Source organism: Boleophthalmus pectinirostris, unplaced genomic scaffold (assembly GCF_026225935.1).
Source record: "Boleophthalmus pectinirostris isolate CB_2022bp ecotype Guang Dong unplaced genomic scaffold, ASM2622593v1 HiC_scaffold_18, whole genome shotgun sequence".
Lineage (NCBI taxonomy): Eukaryota > Metazoa > Chordata > Actinopteri > Gobiiformes > Gobiidae > Boleophthalmus > Boleophthalmus pectinirostris.
Genome location: NW_026571133.1, coordinates 39289865 through 39304539, shown reverse-complemented (window position 1 = coordinate 39304539; position 14675 = coordinate 39289865). Strand labels below are relative to the sequence as shown.

The 14675-nt window shown below is 38.1% G+C and overlaps 1 protein-coding gene across 1 annotated transcript in view; it reads right to left on the bottom strand.

Moving 5' to 3' along the window:
• Window positions 1-14675, bottom strand: part of vav2 (vav 2 guanine nucleotide exchange factor) — a 581772-nt gene that overhangs the window by 124545 nt on the left and 442552 nt on the right. Inside the window, exon 5 of the mRNA XM_055153246.1 lies at window positions 2387-2492. Within this exon, the coding sequence (XP_055009221.1) occupies window positions 2387-2492 (106 nt within the window). The remainder of the gene's footprint in view (window positions 1-2386; window positions 2493-14675) is intronic.

Below are 14675 nucleotides of genomic sequence, written 5' to 3'. Positions count from 1 at the left end.
CTGAAAAGCGCTAGGTAAATAAATACTTTCCTTACTTTACTTTACTTTACTTACTTACTTAACTTACTTTACTTACTTGACCCCACTGATCATGTAATTTGGTTATGTAAATATACTTGTAACATATGACCGCACAGATTCATTAGGGAATATGATGTCTGCTTAAAATTATTGTCAGTTGAGTGGTTAAGCAATGCGTTTTGATGTATGCTTCTTAAAGAATATGCAAGAAATTTTGAACATTTTAAGTTTAACAATAAAATCATTACACAATATTGCTAGTGATTAGTTTAATTTAATTTTCTCAGATTTATGTGTGGTAAAACAAATCCACAAACTATTAAGAGATAAAATTTGAATCCCACCATTGAAAACTACTGCTCTGACCCACCACATACTTCTACACTAAGAAGCACAGTCTGTTTTATAAATGTGCCATGAAACCGCACACACAGACTGCTGACAATTACCGCCAATAAACCAAAAATGAGTGCAACGACGCGACACATGTCTGAAGCTAAACCCGGACCGGTGCTCCCCGCCACGGCGCCTGCCCGGGCCCCATCTGTGCTCTGAGACGTCACTACCTGGCTCTCTCCTGTCAACCCGATCGCCAGCTGGGGTCCGACTGGCTGTCTACACTTGTGGGGGGGGCAGGGGGTTTGGTGGTAATGAAGTGGTGAGAAACGACAGGAGGACTTACCTGCATGTATCTGATCTGCAGCGTGAAGGAGGAGAGGAGGACAGGGTTACACCAAGCAAGTAAGGAGAGATACAGTATAGAATATAGCATAGAGACAGTTGTGCAATGTGGTGTACAGACAAAAATAAAATAAAGTACAATATTGAAAAAACTTTCACCATTTCAGATTTTGATTACTGTATTTTTCGGACTATAAGTCACACTTTTTTTTCATGGTTTGGGTGTTTCCTGTGACTTTTACTCTGGTGCAACTTACACATTAAAATGTTCAGACTGAAGCCGCGAGAGGCTCTAGACTTGTGTATCAGTACCTGCTGCTCCTATTACTCCTGTACCACTGTCACTTCACTCCACTGTGCATGTCTCCTGCAGAAAGAGCTGCTGTCCTGTATGTATATCAGTTGATTGCCACTGAAAATGTAAAATTTAAACAAACTTATCAAGACAATTGAGAAGTCTGAACACAAATTCCCCCAAAAAGAAAATCATATTTTTCAGATTGTAAGCTGCAAGTGGCAAAATATGCAACTGAAAATGGCAATCGAGCAGCAGAAAGAAAATTTGGAGTGAGTATTAAACTTGTGACACCAGGAGGGTGGAACATGCAACTTTCCTGGAAGTCACTGGATGGATGGACAAAGCCTGGACTTCAGTGACACCGAAACCATCCTGTCAGGATTCAGAAAGGCTGGAATAATTCTAACTGGAACTGATGCTCAGTCTGATGACAGCTACACAGAAGACGAAGCGGCGCTCTGTTTACCTATGTGGAGGTCGTGGAGTTGCTCAGAAGTGACACAGAGGATGAAGAAGTCAATGGATTTAGTGATTTGGAGTGAGATGGAGAGTTTGGTTGTTGTTCTGTTCTGTTGTTTATGTTATAATTATCTGAAGAACTGTTCATATGTGACGTTAACAGTCTGTTGTTCTGTTCTGTTGTTATTCCTAGAACTTGACTTTCAACATGAAATGTCGGTTCCTTATCTCTGATTTTATAAAATAAATTTCACACAAAAAGTGTGACATATAGTCCGAAAAATACGGTAGATGTGTGATGTATGTTTATAAAGTAAGATTCTCTTCAGAGTGTATATTGTAAACAACTCCAGGAGTGTTCATCAGACTGAATTCTGATACAAAAATCTCATTAATTTTAAAGCATGTTTGCAGAGCTGCAGGTACAACAAGATTTTCTATATTCTAATTTAGAAAATTACTTCTACTTCACTGTAAAGAATTTTGGTGTCATAATCGTTGCCCCAGCCCATCTTGAACTGATCTAAAAATGAAATATGTCTGCAGATAAACAAAAATAAATAAATTATAGCCAAAAATTCATCTTTTTGACAAATTTTAAGTAGTGATACTATATTTGGATGAGAATACCACAATACAAGGAGGCAAGTTGATTGAATTAAATATAAAAACATGTTTCAGTGGACAGTTTTGGTGTTTCCACATGAAAGTCTGTTAGACCAAACTGACCAAAAAACAAAACATTGAAAAAATGCCTGCATTTGCCTGTCGTGTCTCGCGTTAATGTAGTGGAAAGTTATGACTACCTCAAGACATAAACAAACGAAGAATTGAAAAGTTGAAGGAAGCTATAAAAGTCATTTGGAAAAAGCCAGTGTGTGTATGTGTATTTGGACAAAAACAGTGAGGGACCTTTTGAATACTGACCATGGGTTGTCGTACTTCCACCTTGATGATGTCCTCGTAGATGTCATCTCCGTCGTCTTCGCATGGCACGCAGTCGTAGATGTCATCCTCACCCAGGTCATGTTCACTGGAGAGAAAGAGAAGAAAAATAATTCAGTCTTAAAAGGAAACAACTTTCACATGCTTAAGGGGCTGTCACACCTTGAAGATTTATCCAGCTTATAAAAAATGTGGCAAATACACTGGCGTACTTCAGAGAAGTTAAAGGTATGTTTTGTATAAGTTATGAGCACTCTGAAGCACACTGGCATACGCAGACATACGGCAAGGTCGTTGAAAAATTTTGAGAATTCTGAAAATTTCTCGATGTATGTCAGTGCATGCTTATACGTCCTGCATACGTGAGCCTTAAGTTGAAGGTAAGTTCTGCGATTCACACATGTTCACACGTTAATTGTAAGTTACTCGTAAGTCTAAATACGTTGAGATAATGTTCAGAGTCCCCATAACTTATGAGTAACGTGCTATGAATCGATGTGTAACATATATTGATCTTACCTCCAACACATATTGACATATGCAGACGTATTTGACATGTTCCAGATGAACACAGAACTTACTGAATGTGTTTCTAACTTACAGCTACTGTATAATGAAATATTGGCAGCGTGTAGGGAAATTGGCATATAGAAATGGGGAAACCGTCAGTACGCCTCCAGACTTCATGGTGAGCAGACCCCGTGGTATCACAAGCTACACATATCATCCGAGAGATGGAGGATTCGGCAAGGCTAAGATGAGAATACATACTAGCTGTCCTCCAGCATCAGCATGATCTCACTGATTTGCCACTGTACCAGTTGCGTGACAATAGAGTCAGGAGATGAAGAGATCAACGGCGGAGAAGGAACTGGGTGAAACCATGGATCGGGAGTTATGAAGTTATGAATGCACTTATGAATCGTCGAGCAGCAGCCTTTTTATAGGCGACGACACATGAGCTTCTGCGATACACTGCTGTGCGCTATGCATAACTTAGACTGTTGTTGGGCATAAGTTGTGGATGCCTGCAACACGCTAAGCATTAGTTGGTATATGTTATATATAAGTTATCTAAACATTCAATTCGTTATGAATATGCTATGTATATGACCAAAATTGAAAAAAAAAAACATTGATAGTTCAGTGTATGCCAGTGTTTTAGGGAAATTCTGGTACATCGGCATACGCTGACTAAGGCCCCATCTACACCAGTATGTATTCGAGTCAGTTTTCGTTTTGGATGCAGTGTTCGTTCACACTAATCTGATGGAAAACGGCTCCAGAGACGGAACGATCTGGTGCCGCCAGCTCCCACGAATTCATCTGAGTACGGATCTGATCTGGCACTGTGTGGACGCCTGAAAACGATGATATGCTGACGTAAGTCTATGCGCCGCGAAGTAATTCACCACCAAAACGCTAAGAGGCTAGAATATATATCCATTCATCTATATGGTCTATGAGTATGACCTGCAGACTTATAATCTCTGTTTAGTTTAAGTTTAACATGAACCATCTCCAATGCGATAGAAACACAGAACTGTCTCACCATCAGCAAAACACCCCTCTGTCACAGAAAGAACACATATAATCAACTGAATCATGTCCTTTAGTCCAACAGAAGCTGAACCGCATCAGCACTCGGTTTATGCAAATTAGCCATGCGGTTTTAAGTTTCGTTTCTGTAAAACGTAAACAAATATGCTCAAAGCTGTGTGGAAACGTGCCTGGACGTAAATCATTTCTGATATGGTGCTACAGGTGATTTGTTTCAGTGTAAACGTTACCTAAATCATCAAGGTGTGACAGGGCCATTACATTGGGTTTGATATGAATAATTTATCCGTAAAACATACGACCACACAGATTAATTAGGAAATATGATGTCTACCTAAAATTAGAGTCAGTTGAATTTTTAAGCAATGCGTTTTGATGTATACTTCAAAAATCTTAAGAAATATGCAAACATTTTTGAAAACCATCATGTTACGTTTACATAGTGACAAGAAAATCAACACACAATACTCAATTATATATATATATATATATATATATATATATATATATATTATTTTTTTTTTTTTTTTTTTACCAAATTGGCAGCACTACTAAATATTAAAACAATCTGAGACAACAGTGGTGTAGTGAGCTACACATCGCCCACGCACCAGAGGGTCACTTACGGGGACTCTTTCAGACTGTTTGCATCTGTAATGAGTTATAACAAAGTACTAAAGTCTTTCATTCTGCTGTTTATTTATTGGAGTTCATGTTTTTGTAACTATATTGCAGATTTAGAATAGTTTCTGTGGTTTTAATCTGCCTTTGGTTTAGTGTCAGTGTCATAAATTAGTTTCAATTGTCTGTAATTTCTTCAGCAATATAATCGAACTTCAAAATGTGTTATTGTGACAGTTTAGAGCTCAAATTTCGGTCAGTAAAATCAATCTAAAATCAAAGCTACAGCTTGACATTAAAAGCTACTATTTTTAGCCTTATTTACAAGTCTAAAATTCTGCATAATAAAGTTTCTAGGTTTGGCTTAACATATTTTGACAAGCAAAACAAATGGCCCGTTCTTCCACAGATGATCCTCCGCTCTGTCTCAGTGTAGTGTTAATGCGGTCGGGCCCCCAGCAGCTGATGACCTTTAATTATCCAGTGCCAGTGCTGGGAGAGGGCAGGCTTCTGGTGAGGCCCCTGGCGCTCGGGCCCCTCCGGTACTGCTGTCTGATCTGCATTAGTCACGAGCGTGTGTGCGTGATTGTTTGAGAGAGCAATGAAGGCAGAGAATACCACAGCAGGATCACATATTAGCACAGACACGTGTGATGAACTGTATTTAAAAAGGCCTGTATTACACAAAATGGACTTTTAGAAGGTTTTAGTCACGTTATAATACATGTTACTTCCTCAAACATATGGCACCATAAAGAAAAGTCCGTTTTATTTCTCAGTCCAGATCTAGAATGTAGTGGAGAAAGTACAAATACATGCTCTTAAATGTAGTGAAGTAAAAATAAAAAAAGTATCCACTGTAAAATGTACTTCAAAATGCATTGTGAAACTTTTCTCATTGAGAGTCTGCGATTTACTTGTCTCCATGGTGATGTTATTGTTTTGCCAGGAATGTTCCACAGTATGACATTAACAAATAAAGGTTGTATTTACTATTCAACTTGTATTTACTACTCAAGTTTTTACGGCCCCCGTTTGTGGAAAAGTCGACCTGAGGATGGGAGGTCCGCTGCAAGTGTTCATATTTGTAAAAGTAAACTCAAAATGTATCTTTTCAATTCAGCTTGTAATTGAAACTTTTACTTGTTTTAAATTAAATTAAATTATTCTTATTATTTTAAATTAAATTATTATTATTTTACTTAGTTTCCATCTAATTTTAGCTCTCCTTTTTTTTATTTTTTATTTTTTCTATAACCTTTAAGAGCTTTATGTTTCTGTTTAAACCCTTGCTTTTTTCCATATATATTAATGACCTCCCTCAATGCTGTCCTACTGTTAATGTTCAAATGTATGCTGATGACACTGTATTGTATGTATCTTCAAAAACACCAGCTCAGGCTGGTGCACACCTGAGTCATGCCTTACAACTGGTCTCAAAATGGCTTAGTGTGTCACACCTGACTTTGAATGTGAAAAAAAAATGTTTCTCTTTGTTTTTCAGTGCGTACACAAACAAAAAACTGTGACTTTGAAGTGACTGTGCACAATGAGAAAATTCAAGCAGTCAGTGAAGTTAAATACCTTGGCCTCATTCTAGATGAAAATTTAAAATTTACCGGTCACACAAAATACTTGGCGAAGAAGATTAAGATTAGTCTCAGTTGCTTTCGTTTCATACGTAAAGATCTATCGCTCCACACTTCTAAACTATTCATGAACACATTGATCTTCTCTCATCTATCTTATTGTATCACCTCATGGTCCCAGGCTCCTCAACTACATTGAAACTGCTTTGTTCATTTTACAAACTGACCCTTAAGATCCTTGACAAAAAGCCCAAACACTGGCACCACTGTGAAATTACAAAGAAACATAAACTTTTTAACTTTGAAAATTGTATCAATTTTAATAATCTTAAATTATTTTTTGAAGTGTCTTGATACATCATTACACTCAGAATTTGCCAGGACCATAAACTGTTCACACAAAGCGAACACAAGAGGTGCTACTAGTGGTAATTGTGTTGTTCCTAGGTACAGGACGGCTCTTGGTCAGTCCTCATTCTTTTTTTAAAGGGGCCAGTCTGTGGAACTGTTTAACAGCTCGTTTAAAATTTTAAACCAACTACAACAAATTTAAAAGGAAATTAAAGTTATTGTATGTTTCCAATCAAAACTGCATCCACTGAAAATGTACTGTATATATTTTATCTGTATGTAATTTATGTGTCTTGTATTCTCTGTTTTTATGCGTGTAGTTTATATTTTTATATGGACAGGTGTTGAAAACTAGCACTTGTGCTAAAACACTCAAAGCAATGCATCTGGCTTGTCTAATGCGACTTGTGATGTCCTTAATAAAAATAAATAAATAAATAAACAGCTGTATACATGGATGAAACAATGTGGTGGGGGTGGTGATATGACCCGTGTAGATCAAACATATTAAAGCGGACACAGGGGGCGAAAGGGTACAAAAGTAAAAGTTGTTTTTATTATTAAGTTAATTTTTATTTAGTTTAAAACCACGCTAAAACCGCTCCTGTGCCCAAAAACGAAAGTAACAACTGACAGGTGGACCTGGTGAGCGGCCAAACAGAACAAAATGATGCGGCGCTGGACCAATCTCATACAGGGCCGCAGAAGCCAGTACTGACATCTCTAACCTAAAGGAAAAAAGATGTCCCCAAACTAAACTTATCAAACCAAAGGCGAAAACAGGACAGCCGGTCCCACCAGGTCAAACACAAAAGACTAACTGCAGCTAACAGCAGGCACGGTGCCAAGGCAAGGGAGCGCACAAGGCGACGAGCGCAAGGGAAAGGTGGTGCACAACGAGAGCACAGGAGCAAGAGAGAGAGCGCCACTGATAGGCCTATTTACACCAGATCCAACCAGACCAAAAAAACATACAATACAATAAGGATGCGCGAAGGAGCACAGCACATAACAGGTGGAGTCGCTGTTGTTTTTAATCATTGTATTTTTTCTGCTGCATGTAAAGCATTTTGTGATACATTTCAAATGTACGGAAAGTGTTAAACAAATAAAGTTTGATTGATTGACTCAAAACTATTGCAAAAACATCCTTTATTACTGTGAATGGGTTCATTTCTCCACAGATCTGACCTGTAACTTGGCCTGGCCTTGTGATCTGGTCTGCTTGTCTGGAGATAGTTAAATTAGAAGATTCCAGGAAAAAGCTACATAAAGTCAAGCTGAGGGCGGGGCCTCTATCAGAAAAGTTACACAGTGCAGATATCTAAAAATTGTACTTAAGTATCATAATTTTACCTTCCACCACTGTACATGTACAAACTTGGTACATGTCATAGTTCTGCCTTTTTGTTTACTTTTTTCCCCAGTCCAGTTCCATTTCTGAGTCTGTTCCGGTCCTCCTTTTGCCACCTCCCTCCTTTCCCTACAGCTGCCCCTCATTCTGTAATCAGCCCAGGCCCAGTCTATATATACTCCCTCTTCTCCCTCAGTCTTTGCCAGATCGTCAACCTGTTAAGACAGACATTCAAGCTCCTGAAAACCTGAAATTTGAAAACCCGAAATCTGTAAACCCTGTAATCCCTGAATCTGATCTGTTTGTGACTTCCGCAATTCTGAGTTTCCCTGTTTGTTGTCCCTGTTCCTGAGTTTCCTCCCAGTGTGTTTTTTACTAGTGTATTCCCAGTCTTGGAAGATATTTTCATTCACATTTAATATCATATATTTGTCATTATAAACATTTCCTGTTATAGGACACTTTCAGTTATTTAAATAAGACTTTGTTTGCCTGAGTACCTGTGTTGCATTTGAGTCCAATTTACCACCGTGATAGTACAGGATTGAACACTGAACACATAACTGCATATGCTATGACTGGATCCTACAAATGTCCTTGTGTTTGAACATTTACAACATCCAAAGACCAAAAATCATGTTAGGAGTTTGGATTTTGGAGAAGCAAAATGCAGATATAGCCTGCTGAATTTTGTATGTTACACAAATCTCCTTTTAGTCCAGATTTGAGATGTGCTGTGACTTTTTGCCCTCTTAGCTACACAACCACAAACATTCATTTTTAATGGCTGTATTGTGATATTTTGAATGCTTCTCCCAAAAATACATTAGAAATAATCAATTTCTGAACAGAAATGGGGGTCTAAGACATCACCCAGCTCCATCCTCAGGTCCAAAACAAAACAAAGAAAACAAAAAAACTAGGGGTCGTCAGAGCATGTTAATAGAAGTTAAATCAAAGATTAGGGGCTTAAACAATCATGCAAAATATGACTTTAGAGACTGTTCACACCTTAGGGTAGTTCAGTGACTAAGACTAATAGCAGGTTGTATTTAAAGGGCCCATGTTACGCTATTTTGAGATATAATGTTGTTTCCAGATCACAAACATACATGGAGTTATGTTTTGTCTCATTCACACATGTTTAACACACAAACCCTGCATATTTAGACAGAATTCTTCTCTCAGACTGAAAACACTTCATTCATCTTCACGAGGATCATTTGGATCTGTTATATCTCAGTTGAACAAAAGGTAAAAAGTAGCTGTTGAATTGAAAACTCTTAAGACATCACAAGGTGGAACAGAGTGTTTTGAGCTTTGGAGATGTAAACAGACTAAAGAGGTACTCAAACATGTGTGAATAAAAAAAACAAAAACAACTCCAGGCATAGGCAGAGTTTGACTTTTAATGTCAGGGCACTAGAGTCAAGATTTAAAGTGTGTATGTGCACAGTAAGGAAACACCTTGCCTTGGCCTGTACATTTAAATTATTGCTTAATTGTCCACACTGCAGTGCAGTGTTCATTATTAGAACTATTCTGTGACATTACACAGAATAGTTCTAAGGCTATTACACATACAACAGTATTGTCTATGCGGATGGAGTCCTGGTTCAGTCTTGGTTCAGTCCTGGTTTAGTCTTGGTTCAGTCCTGGTTTAGTCTTGGTTTAGTCCTGGTTCAGTCCTGGTTTAGTCCTGGTTTAGTCTTGGTTTAGTCTTGGTTTAGTCCTGGTTTAGTCCTGGTTTAGACTGATTAGTCCTTGTTTAGACCTGGTTCAGTCCTGGTTTAGTCCTAGTTCAGACTAGGATTCATATTTATTTCATACAACCCTTTTTTTTAATTGACATATTTAAAATATTAATTTTTTTAACGTAAATATTTGTATTGGCCATATTATAGACTCAATGTCGTGACATATTGTTGCACTGCAAACTCCACCTATGACTCTAGGTATGTTTCTGAGGAGGTAACACATCATCGATAACATGGTTTAAAGCTCAGAAGAATCAGTTCCGCTATATTTATTTTACCAAAATTAGTCTTGCCCTAGAACTAAAGACTTTACAGAGTATTAGGAAGTGATGAACTCCGCACTGGTCTCTGAAAGTTGTGAAAAGCACTTATAAACTTAGTGTGGTGAATAATTAATAAGTTTGTACTAAATAAGGTAAGTGAGGAATAACTTTGGACCACTGCAAACTGTTTAATATGAACCAGTTTTGTTTTTCATGTTTTCAAGACTGACGAAGCTGCTTGGTTGAATGACAACATATATTCACTGTGTAGCTTTTCTGATGGACGGTTCATCACCTGGTTGTTTCTATGGATATGTCATTGCTCTGCCTGGAATGTTCAACAACATGACATTAAACAGCTCTGTAAAGGTCAAGTTACGCAGTTTATGGCATTTAATTGTAAGGTTGCGCTTTTATTTTGGTGACTTCCGGTGTGAACGGAAGTGAAGGAAAAACGTTAGCTTGTTATAAAGAAAAGACGCAAAGTAAACACAACCGCGTTAATAGTGAAAATCAAAACAATGGAGAAAAGTTATATAAAACAAACTAAAGATACCTACAGTCGACAGGGGAACAAGGTTTGTTTGACTTGTTAATGTATATTTGAACTTCTTGTCATTTGTATCAAATTAATGTTAAATATGGATAACGGTTAAGCAATGTAATGAACTAGTGATGCTGTAATCGTATGGTAATTGCTGTTATTTTGTTCTTGTCTAGCTCTTACGTTGGTTCTATGACACGGCAAGGAAAGATTAAAAGTCATTTAACCTTCAGTTCGACTGGATGCTACAAGCTCTATCTTACATTTATTCAATTACAAGTGGTTTTATAGCTTGAAAACACCTCAAAAAACAGATATTCTGACCGCCTCTCCACAAATCTGACCTGTAACTTGGTCTGGTTTGGTCTTCGTGATGATAGACAGGTTTAATGCCACACTGTCAAACATTCCAGACAAAACGATAACATCTCCATGGAAAAAGAAAAAAAAAAAGTGACGGACCTTTCACCAGAAAAGTTACACAATGCACCTTTAAGTCCCGTTGATAATTATTATTAAAATGTCTTTCTTCTGACATCCAAGCGTCTCCCTCCCTGTCCCATGTCAGACTTTGCGTGGGTAGCAGTTTGTAGTTTTAATTGCGTTCTTCGGTGGACTACAGAGGAGCGAGTGGGAGGAGGGGACTGTCCCAGATCTGAATGAACTGTCCACAGAGACGCAGAGAAGATTCAGAGACAGCAGATGTTCACTACAGCAATTTTGAACCAACTCCAGAGGGTGTGATGTGGGACAGTGAGTGAGGAGGAACATAGTCTGGGTAGTTTCTCAAATAATGGACTTATCTTTAGAGATGACATTTAGGAAGAAAAAAAATGTCTGCAAGATAAAAAGTCTGGACACGTTTGTCAAAGTGGTCTGTGAACATTGTGTAACTTCTCAGATGGTGGGTCTGTCAAAAGATTTTCTCAGTGGAGATGTAATCGCTTTGTCTGGAATGTTTCACAGTATGGCATTAAACCACCTGTAATTGAATAAATGTAAAGCAGAACTGTTTAAAGTCATACTGTGGAACATTTCAAACAGAGCAGAGACACCTCCATCGAAACAAGCAGGAAAAAAGTTACACACACTTTAGACAAGCCTGGATCCTATTCACTTCAGTTCTGATTTCAAAGCAGAAGATCATAGTTTTGTAAGTTCTCCAATGTTCTCAGCTTGCCTCCATATTGACGTTATATAATCTCACAGTTTTTGGCTCAGAATGTATTGATACTTGTCCTTCATTATCTCCAGGAAGCTTTGTTCTAACATCTTTGAATCGTTACATCCTCCACTTCCCCGCTCTCTCTTTCCTAATTGCTCCTGTCTTTAATTAAGTTCTTCTCTGCAGTTTCGCCGTCAATGCGCAATGATTGAACAGTCAAACTCCGGGGGAAATACTTCACGTCAATTGCCTCCACACTTGCCCCGAGTATAGGATAACTATTAGGAGCAGGTTGAAGCTATAGGGGGACAGACAATAAGAATCGATAGGCTTCAAGGTGCAATGATTCTCAGAGGGAAACATTGATCAAAGGTGGGAATTATTCTAGATCAAGGGAAGGTAGTCTCAACAAAAAGTGTCCTTGCGTGTGTGTGAAGAAATGCTTTTTATCTTAATCTATTTGTGTTTGCCGATATGAGGTAAGCATGTTTAAATCCTATAGCTTTTTAAAAACAATTGTAATGCTGATTTATTCTTAATTACAAAAACATTCGAGATGATGGTTCTCAAAATGCTTGTCCAGTTTCAATGGTGAAATCCAGCTGTTTTAAACCTAAAATGTCTCTCTCTTTTGTGAATGGTCACTACCTAAACCCAATGTTGGGAATAATGGCGTCTAAATATAACGGAGCTACATTTTTGGTAACGGAGTAATCTAATGAATTACTATTGTATTTTGATTTTATTATTATTATTATTTAGTTTTAAAAAGTTTATAATTTTTTTCTTAGTTTTATTTATTATTATTTTTTTTATTTTTTTCAGCGTCTATTAAGGGTGGGTGTGGTAATCTAATTAATTACTATTGTATTTAGATTTTATTATTGTTATTATTTATTTTTTTTATGTTTATTATTTTTTTCTTAGTTTTATTTATTTATTATTATTATTATTACTTTTTTTTCAGCGTCTGTTAAGGTGGGTGTCTGGAGGGCGAATCGGGGTTTGGGAATGGGGAGCAGGGGGTTTAAATGTGGCATTTGTATATTTGTACATCTTGCGGCATTATTGTGTGGCCGTAAGACCATAATATAGGAAAAAGAAAACAAAACAAAAAAAAAAATTTAATATATGTGACAAAAAAATAATTACATTCCCGATCGTTGCAATGCTGTTATCATTACCGATCCAGTGAAAGGTCCGTTTTGTAAGACACAGTAAACACTTGTAAAGGCAGAGTGCGTGTAACTGCAGTATATGAGCACATGAACTGACTAGATCCTGGGGCCCTTCTATTAGCTCCTGTTCTGTATCTGTGTGCACACGCAGGGGCCACAGTGTGACACAGCTTTACTGAACTTTAAAACAGACCTTATACACTGTCAGAACTTCTGTACACTGGTGTGTGGAAAGGTACAGTACATACTACATACTATTTCTCTGTGCATATCACTGCTGTAATTGTATAGGCAAGTTTCATTGTTGACAACAGCGCGCGTTGCATGCTGGGAATTATTTTGGTCGGTGGCAAGAAACACTAATTCAACATGGCGGACAGAGCGAGAAAGCACGTAAAGGATAATGATCCCGGTTATTTATCCACTCTAACGGCAGAGGACCCAAGACGATTTGACCAGAAATTGGTCATAAGCATCGACGGACGACAAATCACCCTTTTCAACCCCTACAAAAGGTGGACCAAACCAAATTTCTGGTCAGAATCACCAACTACCTGGACAAATATCCACAATGACTTGGTGGAAACTCCTGGGCCATTCACAGCAGAAAAGATGAAAACCTCCAAGAGTCTCGATGTGTTGTTGAACTTGTTGGAGTCCACGGTTTGATAGGATCTTCTACGTTTGCTCTGCGGATGTTTGAAAAGCCGTTTAATTCGCCGTTAGCGGTTCTTTTCACTCGGAATATGAAAAAGACATTTTCCTTCTTCCGTGCTTCTATTTGTGCATCCGATAATGCAGCAGGAATTTACCATTATCGGGGATAAACACAGTGTTTGACGCTATCGTGTTTCTTGCCTCCGACCAAAATATTTCCCAGCATGCAACACGGGCTTTTAATAACAATGACGTCAGCTGAAACTCGCCTATACTTTGAATGCATAGTTCTTGCTCTCTACAGCAAATAATCTTCTCTGTGTACTAAAACTTTTGGCAAACTTTGGGCCAATCAATATGGATTGAGCGCATGCGTTTGGCGGAAAACAAAGTTCCTACTGGACACTCGTTTTCCCTACATCATGTGACGAAGAATAATGCCGGAAATATGCTCGCAAAGTCGGTTGGTTGGAAAGTTATGTGTGGTTATATAAAACATATTCCTAGGTATCATATACGATACCGACGGTCTGGAAAGGTTAAATGAACTGCAGAGTTTGACATGACTTGACTGCACCTGGCCATAAGCATATCCTTCCTTATAATATGGCCTCGCTATTGACTTGTTGCTTTTAACATCTTACCAAAGTGCTACCTCCAGGTTCTTCACAGTTTATAGTGTCAGCTCCATAACGCCGCACAAGTAAATAATGGGCCAGTCCATTCTCCACGTATTGACTTTTCCTGTCCTGGCTCCCGAGGGACTACCGGAGAGCAAGGTAAACCGCAACAGACTGACACGGGCACTGGTGACGGGACGAGAATCGGAATAAAAATCTATAAAAGGGTTCTGAATCTTAAAGGGGAAGTGACACTGGTTAACGTGATAGAATTTTAAAAAATAAAAATAAAATTATGGTGAGCTCTACTAACAAGATATTATAAAAAATATAGAAAATATTGTTGAGTCTATTTCAGTGCAGCTCAAGAGTAACGTTACAATGCATTATGTAACTTCTGTGGTGGAGGGTCCTTGACTTGTTTCTGTGGAGATGTTATTGCTTTGCCTCGAATGTGCCGCAATATGATATTAGACTTGCTTTCCATAAACACAAATATGTGACACAACCGAGCTAAATTACAGGCCAGGTCTACTGCTCAGGCAAAGACCAAAAGCAGCATGTACAAATGGTGAAGAGGGAGCTGCAAAATTAAAGTCTGGCTTTATATTA